We start from the raw sequence: 10,302 nt of genomic DNA on the forward strand, positions 1-10,302 counted from the left end.
TGTTTACTTGCTTCTGTAGGAGGCAGCTCCCTGCTCGCCCCATCTCCATCTGCAGTCCTACAGGTCCTTGGGCCAGGCTAGGGAAGAACTGTGTTTGAGGAAGGAACAGACTGGCTGACAAGGATCTTGCTATAATTGACACTAATGGAGGTGGCTGTAACTTACCTCAACCCCAGGGTGATATAACCACCTTGAAAGACCAAAAGCTGGAGTGAACCTTAGGCCTGGCAGACCCTGCATGCAGTCCTGAGTGGGCCCCACACCACAGCACCTGTAGCCAGCTGGGCCCAGCCTCCTCAGTGTCACACTATATACTGGGTGGGTCTCTGATGGGTGGAAGCTGGACAAGCAGGACCCAGCCAAACCTCAGATATAGCACCAGCCAGCAAGTCCAGTGTTACAAGTGGCCAGCACACCCTCAGCATCTAGAGAAGGGAGGGCTCCTTTCTACCTGCCACCGTCCCCTCTCCAGTTTCCAAAACCTCTGCCACCCCAGAGGGCTCTGGCCATGTTCTCTCCAATCCCAAGACACATGCAAGTCCTGTGGGGATTCTGGAACATCCTGGCAATATCTGAGGAGGGGAATGTGACCCCATCCCATCCCAAACTTGAGCCCCAGGAAGTACAGTGTAAAACCCCAATGGATGCCCCCATCTGGTTGGAAGAAAGTAACCAGTTTCCAGACCGCCAGAGACTTAGAGACAGAGCAAGAAAGCGAGAGATGCTGTTCAAGTAGATAAATAGTTCAACAGCTCCAAGATTTCCCAAAGGTGGGTGGGGAAGCACAATCAAGCACGGGGGGGGGGGAAGGGATGGATACATCAGCAGTAACAGGAGGTCACACTTTTTGGAATAAGGTGATAGAACTGATTGTGGATGAATATTCAAGGGGCAGCATGTTCAGGAGCAGACACGGTGTTCATTGCTGTCCATCTTCCCCAGACCCAGTAGGAATATGCAGTTGGGCTCTGATACCTCATCAGTCCCTGTCTTCTGGGAATGCCCTGCAATGTGTCACCTTGAAGACATAACCTGGGTATTTCTGTTGTGTCCAAGAAGAGATCTTTCAACAGATATGTATCCACTGTGTGACTTCAGTTTAAGTTTCTCACTGATAGGAGTCTGAAGCCCAGGTCCGTTGGCTCAAGGGTCTTCATCTCACTTCCTCCTTATCTGAGACACTGTGAGGAATGAAAGCTGCTCCCACAGCCATGATCTGTAGCCCAGTGAGAGTCAGCCTCATCCTCAGGCTGCAGCCCAGAGATGAGCAGAAGCCCTGCATGGACCGAGGTATCCTTGGATCCAGAGAAGAGGCTGCGGATCCCAGAGAACTGTTGAGTCTGAGTAGCACCTCAGCAGGGGCTCAGGAGGCCTTCCTGGCATCTACTGGAACAAGGATAAGGCAGAAGTCCACACACTGAAGCCGCTGCTCAGGGTGCATGTGAGTCCTGCTGATGATCCCAGAGATGTAGAGAGTGAGGGTAGCTAACTCAGCATTGGCTTGGACACAGAATTGACAAACACATTTATGGGTGTTGGATCAGGGGCCAGATTAAATGTCCACAAACCACCAACGTAGAGTGGCTGACATAGTCTGACAGGTTGCTCTGTGGCCCTGGGGCTAGTCCTTCCTTGTGCAGTGAGAGAGTGTGACAAAGATTTAAAAATCCAGGCCATGGTGACACAGCCTCGAATCCCCCCAAGGGGTTGGGCTGCCTGAGGCTTCCTTTTCTCACCCACCCTCTGTCACAGGAGAGGCTTTCCACACACCTGGTGTCCATCCAGTGACTGTCCAGCCCCTCCTAGAGCCCTGGTGCTGGAGCTCAACTCAGGGCACAGAGGATAATGCCAGTTGGCTCCAGCCCTCAGGAGAACCCTGAGAGAAAGCACCTGTTGAGACCACACACAGGTCCCTACTCAGAGGAGTCTGCCAGGTCTGAGAGGACACAGGTGCTGGGTCCCCATCAGGGAGCCTAGAACCCAGCCTCCAATCCCAGGCTCCTTTGCTTGAATTGTCCTACTGAGTAGCTGGGTGAAGACTTCAGAACCATTCCACAGCACCTCCTTCTGGGCAGGGGCAAATACTTCATCATGGCCTAAAGCCCTGAGAGCCCAGTGGAACTCTGGCTGCTTTGTGTGGGGGGAAGCCTTGATCTCCATGCTCTCAGAGCCCCCTGAACCAAATCCCCACTGCCTCATACTCCTCCTCTACAAACTATGGGCCCAGGGCATGTTCTTCAGTGAGTCCCAGTGACTTCCCAGAGCCACAGATGGCCTTGTCTGGTCTTTGTATTAGCAAAGAGGGGAGGATTTTCACCTGGGCCCAATTCACCAGAAATTGAAGGGTCACAACATTCCCACCTCTTATGGAAGCTGCACGCCCTCACAAGCCTTCATGTGCTGAGGCATCTTACATGTTCATATGGATGAGAAGCCCGCCTTGGAATAATGCTGGTCAAGCAGGCAGGAGAGGAGACTAAAGGGCAGATCAGGGGCTCTGACTCCTTGTCAGCAAGTAGCATGTGCTTCCTCTGAGATTTTATGGTCAGAGCAAGACAATGGGTGATGGACAAGAGTTTGTAATCTGTCAGAGAAAGCAAGGCCATCATGAGAAACATCAATGCAGTCTGCACACACTGCTGGCACAGAGTACCTTGTCCATGCCAACATAGGACAGCAATGAGTGCATTTATTAACAATAACTCATTGATCAATGTCCCTGTGATTGATAACAAGCCTAATTTTTGGAGTCAGGTTCATGGGTAATTCAGGACACCCCTACAAAACAAATGTTTGTTGAGATCAGTATTCTATACCTGAGGAGGCTCTCTGGGACAGGATTCAAGGCATCGCCAGGTGGCTCTCACCCATGGGCCACAGAGGCCCAGGGCAAACACCTCTGTCTCCCCCACATTTGGTGGACAAGGAGTGTGACCTCTCAACATCACCAGTTCTCTCTTCCCACTGATCAGCTCAAGCCCATGAACTATCTGCCTTCAGGTTTTCCAGGTACCGAACCATTGTGCTCCTGACATTCTTGACCTCTGTAAGTGTCCCTGGAGCTCACTGTGTGACTTTCAGAATGAGAGGCGCCACCTCACAGGGAATGGGACAATCAGAGCATTTTGTCAGTGTACTAAAAGGTTCTTAATGTCTTAGCCGTATCAGACTTGACCTTTTGTCCCTGAGTGACGTCCCCAGGTAGGACCCAATCTGGGTGCTCCACATTTCCATTGCAGTCTTGATGAGTAGGCATTGGTATCACTCAGGGAGACAGAAGATTTGCCACATGTGTCCACAACCCTGCTGAGGACTCAGCTGACAAGAGGAGCTGTGTCATGATGAGAACTGGCCAGGCCATGGAGATGCCACCACCACTGTCCCCAGCATGGTTCTTGGACTCAAGATTATTGTATTCATATCGGTATAGAAGGAGGTATGAATAGGAACCCAGGAGGCTGAGCGCTGGTAGATAAGAGACATCACATGTGCATGTGTGTCTGCTTCAGATCTATCCCATGAGGAGATACCTTAGCATAAGAGGAGAGAGAAGGTAAGTCTCCTGCTGCATGATGGCTGTCTCCTGTGCAGAACCTGGGCAGCTTGGGGAAGGGACAGGTCCAGGCCAAGATGCAGCCAACTCTAAGCTATTCACTCTGAGATCTACAGATCTGCCAGGACCTCTCTCAGTCTCTCTCATTGCCACCCACATCCCTGAGCAGTGTCTCCTCATGCACATCCAATCACCAACACCTGGAGTGGCCCAAAAGCTCAAAGGCCATCAGGAGGGGGTTCACAGGTGGACCTGTCTGAGGGTTACTCTCCTCCTGCCCTCCACAGTGTGGGGAGTGGCTAGGGAGGAGGATGCAGAGGAGGAAGCACATGAACATCCTGACATAGAATCTAAACTGAGTCCAGTTCTGAGTCTGCAAAGGCCCTTGGGTGTCCCTAAAGAAGGGCTCACTTCCAGAGGAACTCAGTCTCAGACCTTGATTGACTGCATGAAGTGCCAGTGGGTCTGGAACCTGGGGACGAGACCCATGCACAGCACCGGCGAGTGTCCTCAGATGTTCGCAGGCGTGCATATACAGACACCTAGGCTGACAGACCTGGTAAACGGATGGCAGAGACACCTCTTGTTACATGTGAAGCACACAATTCAGTGCCTTTCACAAGGGGCTCAGGGCACAAACTAGGAAGGGAAAATCATTATTCTGGACATGACAGCTGCAGGTCCCAGAAAACAGGTGTCAGTGACATACCTGGCTCCTGCTGATGACATTCTTCATGGTAGGAGCCTGCTTGTCAACCACAGTACAATTTGAAATGCATAATGGGCAGGTGGAGAATAATCAAATATTTAATTACTTTGACTGTGATAAGAAGGATTATGTGTACTTCACTCTTCTGAAATATTGGCTAAAATATAGCATAAAGACATGTTTGAAAATCCAATTTTAAATTGCATAAATGACTATTTTATTTATTTTATTTTTAAAGATTTTATTTATTTATTTGACAGACGGAGATCACAAGTAGGCAGAGAAGCAGGCAGAGAGAGAGAGGAAGGGAAGCAGGCTCCCTGCTGAGCAGAGAGCCCGATGCAGGGCTCCATCCCAGGACCCTGAGACCATGACCTGAGCTGAAGGCAGAGGCTTAACCCACTGAGCCACCCAGGAGCCACGATAAATGACTATTTTAGATCTGTTGTCCATTAAAATCTTATTTCATTGATGAGCATTATTTGTTTCCACACATATAAGTTTAACATTTCATTTTAATTACTTCTTCAGGAATCAGGATGATTAATTATGTAAAATAATTTACTTTTTAAAGAAAAGCCAATATGGGGGCGCCTGGGTGGCTCAGTGAGTTAAAGCCTCTGCTTTCTGCTCAGGTCATGATCCCAAGACTCTGGGATCCAGCCCCACATCAAGATTTGTGCTCAGCAGGGAGCCTGCTTCCTTTCGGCTCTTTCTATGCCCACCTCTCTGCCTACTTACGATTTCTGTCTGTCAAATAAATAAATAAATAAATACTTTAAAAAAAAAAAGAAAAACCAATATGTGAAAATAATATATGGAATTTAAATTGCCTAGGCACTGAATCACCTGATGATACAAATGGATCAATTACATGAAAGACCGCTAAAGTCATTGTCCAATTGTGTGGGCTTGTAGATGTAATGAAATGAGTACTAGTTGAACTTTACAGATATAGAAAGAATTTGTTGTCTTCATAATGGCCTCCTAAATCTAAGAGAATCTCCCTTGTGAGCACTACCATCACCACCAAATATAAAAATAAAACATACCTACATTCTCACAGATCATTGTCTATCCATAACTTGGCTTTACTCTAAAATTCAGCTGCTATGGAGCAGGCTTGAAATATCATTTTTAATCCCCTTCCTCTTTTAAATGAAACAGGCCACTGGGACAGCAGACACAGTCCTTCACATAAAAAAGTACCATGTGACAGTGGCCCCAGGGGTATTTGGGGTGCAGAGGACTGTGGGGAAGACCCCTTAGCAAATCATTATCCATGGGGCAATGGAGATATGATAAGGGAGATGAGATGCATTATACTGTGTGTATGACCAGACTTGAATACATAGAAGCATATCAGACAAGAGGAGAGTGGGTAGGCATGAGAAATCCATGGCAGGACAATAAATGGGAAAATAAAGAACATATCAGACATGCTTAGGGGGGGGTCCCATAGGACCCATTTCCTCCTGTATCTTTCAGTAGAAGGAAAGAGGAACGAAAATGAGTCTTAACTGTCAGGTTTAGAGACTGTGAAGAAGATGGGGGCACCCCTATGTGAGGATGGGACGACAGAAACAGCAGGTAGAGGTGATAATCAGTGAAATGTGTGTGGAGGACATTGGGCAGTGCCATTATGCCAGGGAATCCCTGTGGTCACAGCTGAGGATCCACCTCCTCCCAGGAAATAAGGCTGCCATAAATGCTCATCCTCTGCAGGACTCTTAGAATAGATTTCCTTGTACCCAGAAAAATCCCAGGAGAACCTGATATTTGCATGAGATCCCTGTGGCTGGATCCTCTACAGAAAGGGAAAATGGCAAGGAGAGATCCCACAGGGCGCTCTGGGACCCACACAGTGATGAACTGTTTTAGCATTTATTCTCGCCAGGTCTGTGGATCCAGGAGTTCTGACCCAAAGCCCCGACCTGAGAGCTCCTTCCCTCCCCTTCTTTCCTCCAGGCTTGGAGACCTTATAGTGGCAGCCGAGGTCAGCCCAGGGGTCCTGGGGCACAGAAGCAGGAACTTCATGGTGGTCTTGGGAAAGAACGGCATGGGACCCCTAGAGAGGTATCTCCAGGTCAGGAATGTGACCTCAATGAACAGAATCTGGAAAGATAAATTATGTTGTGTGAGTCATTGATTAGGGAAATCCTCTTTCTTTCTTTCCTCCCTCCCTCCCTTCCTCCCTCTCTCCCTTCCTCCCTCTCTCCCTTCCACCCTTTGTTCCTTCATTCCTTCCTTCCCTCCTGTTTTCTTCTGTTTCCTGCAAGAACTGGGCAATGCATGTCCCCTTGCATATTTTATTATTCTTAATGAGAATTTCATTCTCCAGTTCCACGGATTGATATCTGAGTCCCAAGGCATGGTAATTTCCCAGTGATTCTTTCTTGCCTTAAGTCCAAGCTTTAATTTCCCCTTAATTAAAAATCAACAGGACAAGGTTGTCTTTGCACCAACATGAATTTTGGCAACGTTGGTTCTCTTCTATCATATGACTGTGAACAATTGGAGTAGCAGATAGAAGGACTATTACTTTAATTCTCTATTTTTTAATTTAATCTCAATAGGTGCATACAGAATATATAAAGGACTCTAAAATGATAACAATCAGAACAAAAATAATCTACATCTCTTTTTCAATCCAAGCAACATTCACTAAAGAAGATGCATGGGTTATACATAGTTGCATGAAAGATGTTAAGTACAGAATGAAACATTCCTATATGTGTATTAAAATGGAAAAAAAATTAACAAAACATATGAAAACTGCCAGCAAATTTCCCATGATGGAAGAGACATAGAACATAAACATGAAATCCATTTGTCCACTGGAAATACATAAAGATATGATTTTTTAAATTTTATTTATTTATTTATTTATTTATTTATTTATTTATGTGATATTAATCACCATACAGTACTTCATTAGTTTTTGAAGTAGTGTTCCATGACTCATTGTTTGGGTATAACACCCAGTGCTCATTGCAATATGTACACTTCTTAACACCCCTCACTAAAGTGTTTTTAAACAAAATACAAGCTTCATGTTGAAATAATGAAGATTGACTTGGTACACACAGGAAGCTAGTGTCCTTTGGAGAATGGCGTAAACCTGGGCTGTTGATCCCCACATCCTGACTTCCCTTCACGGATTATTGATGGCTGAATATTTAAATGAGAATTTTGGGAACTATTGAATACATATCCCCCTGACTTTATCATGGTGGCAGTTTCTAGCATTACCAAACTGAACTTGGAACTTTCAAAGGAAGAGATATCTTCCAGGCATATGTAAATTTGCCACTAAATTAAAATGAAACATTTCTCTTTCTCACAGTAAAGGCTCTACTTTGTTTTAATTTAAAACTAAGAGCCTGCTTTAAGAAGACCTCCTTTGAGGCCAAACATTATATATATACTGAGCTTTTATTTTAAAGGAAATTCATTACTGCCCATCAGAGAGACCCTGGGAATTCTGGGATGGTGTGTTTGACTCTAAAGTGAGATGGAAACACACAGACGCACACACACACACACATACTAAGGAACAGCAACAACCACCACACAAATTGTGAGCATCCTTGAGCTGAGCTGCCAGGGCTTCATACATAATGGACCCAGAGACAGAATTTTAGGACAAAAGCAGTGCATTCAGACAATGAGGGTTCTGAACGCTAGGGTCACTGTTAGTTCCCAGGGGCAAACAAACACTGCTTTGGGGTGAAATCTCTGTTAGGGAAGGGAGGCTCTCCAGAAAGTTCACCTATTTAATTATTTTTCTCATTTGGAGGCAAACAGCACAGGCTGGGGACTGGGATAAGACTTAGGTGACACTCTGTCCTGATAATATGCATATAGAGGGGTCCTGGCTGGTTCAGTCCCTGGGGCGTGTGACTCTTGATCTCAGAGTTGTAATTTTGGGCTCCACACTTGGTGTAGAGATTATGTAAAAATAAAATAAATTTAAAATTTATTTTAAATTTAAAAGAAATAAAAAGAGGGGAACCTCTGTGTCTCAGTCATTAAATGTCTGCCTTTGGCTCAGGTCATGATCTTGAGGTCCTGGGATGCAGCCCCACATTAGGCTTCCTGCTCTGTGGGGAGCCTGCTTCTCCTCTCCCACTCTCCCTACTTGTGCTCCCTCTCTTGCTGTGTCTTTCTCTGTCAAATAAATAAATAAGAAATAAAAAGAAATTATCCATATATGTGTAATGATATATAGTATGATGTGTGCTGCCTTCTGGATGGTTATCATCTTCTCTTCAACACATTTAACAAAGGAAATGGTATTAGTGCTGTTAATATTTATTAGTATTAATATACATTTTGTTCAACATTTAAGAGGCTCCATGTGGTCTGTGTGTAAGGAAAGGACAGCGTTCCAGCAGGGCCCCATTTCATGCCTGAATCCCTGGGGAACGTGTTCTACTGCTATCACCAGTGAAGGAATTAACCACCTCAAAACACCTGTCACCCCCTCATCTGTCTCTGTCACTGTGCTTAGTGCCACAGGCATACACCTCACAGGAAGCCCCAAGAAATTTCTCAATAAAAGAGGATCAGAGACAAGGTCTGTGTATCCAGGGGTTTTGGTCTCACTTCCTTGTTGTCTGAGACACTGTGGGTAATGAAAACTGCTCCCACTGCCATGAGCTATAGCACAGTAATAGTCAGCCTCTTCCTCAGGCTGCAGCCCAGAGATTAGCATAATTGCCATATTGGTGGAGGTATCTTTGGATCCGGAGACACGACTGGGGACCCCAGGTCCCAGCTGCTTATCTGAGTCTGAGTAGTAGTACAGGAAAAAACGGGGAGGGCTTCCGGGCTTCTGCTGGTACCAGTACATGTTTTTACTACCAACATTTATGTCCCTGCTCAGGGTGCAGGTGAGTCTGGCTGATGATCCCAGAGATGCAGAGAGGGAGGGAGGCTGGGTCAGCACAGGCTGGGACAGGGAACCTGCAAACACAAACACATCAGAATGAAGAAAAGGGATAGGGTTTGTGTGGTTGAGGAGCTGAGCCAGAGGGATCTAACTCAGGCTGGAGGGCCACCCTCTTGCGATGGGGACTTTCCCTACCTGTGCAGTGACAGAGGAGCATGAAGAGGACCGTGGCCCAGGCCATGTTGACACAGCTTCTTCTTAGGCCACAGAGCTGAGGCTGGGCTAACCCTAGCATGTCTTATTCCCTGTCCAAGGTCCTCATAGAGGAGGGGCTACTCATGCAAATATGACCCACCCCTGCTTCTCCTTCTTGTGCACTTCCAGGTCTATAAACCTTTCGTAGGAGGAATTCCTGTCACACTAGTTTCCCTCTGGTGGGCCTGGGTGAAGCAACTGCTGGAACCTAACAGGCCCTGGTCCAGGGACTTATCCAGCTTCAAAGAGGCTACAGCTGCCCTGTCCCCACTGAAGGCTGGGAACTCAGGATACCCTGCTAGGAGACCCTGTCCTGAAGAAACCCCCAGACACAATCTTACAGCACACCCTGTTGATCTCTGGGAGAATCTCTCCTTCATTCCCATAGATTGCAAGACCCTGCTTCACCTGCCTCTGCGAAACCTGTGTTCCCACCATGCAACAATGACCCTCCAGGAAAGACAGAGGTCCTAGTGTGCTGTCCCTGATCAGTCTTCCTCCGTGAACTCGTGTCTAAAGGAAAATACATGAGCAGACCTGACCCAGGAGATCCTGTGAACCTCTGTGGAGCTGAGGACAAGACACAGGGAATAAAGAAAAGAAGGAATCTGTTACCACAGGAGGACCTCAGAGGACATGAGCTGGTTCTGGGTGCTGTGCGTGAAAAGGAGCTTGTGTAGGGGACACACACCTTCATAGAGGAGGACACTGGGTGTAAGAATGCTGGGCCCTTCCTCAGCAGGAGTGACCGGACACACAGGGACTGTGGGGACACGGCAGGGTCTGGGTTTCCAGCAGGAACAACAGATGGGCCATCCTGTGAGCTCTCCTCCATTTGCTGTGAGACCAGAAGCTGTGCTTCTAGTCAGTATTACTCATTAGGGATTTAAC

General features: G+C 46.9%; 1 gene segment (V, D, J or C); it reads right to left on the minus strand.

Moving 5' to 3' along the window:
* Nucleotides 1-1,021: 1,021 nt before the first annotated feature.
* Nucleotides 1,022-9,487, minus strand: LOC125081652 (probable non-functional immunoglobulin lambda variable 11-55). The segment is given in 4 exon segments: nt 1,022-1,032; nt 3,642-3,647; nt 8,907-9,230; nt 9,352-9,487. Coding segments are annotated over 3 exon segments (429 nt in total).
* Between the last annotated feature and the right edge of the window lie 815 nt (nt 9,488-10,302).

This window comes from Lutra lutra, chromosome 12 (assembly GCF_902655055.1).
Source record: "Lutra lutra chromosome 12, mLutLut1.2, whole genome shotgun sequence".
In the NCBI taxonomy this organism is placed as follows: Eukaryota; Metazoa; Chordata; class Mammalia; order Carnivora; family Mustelidae; genus Lutra; species Lutra lutra.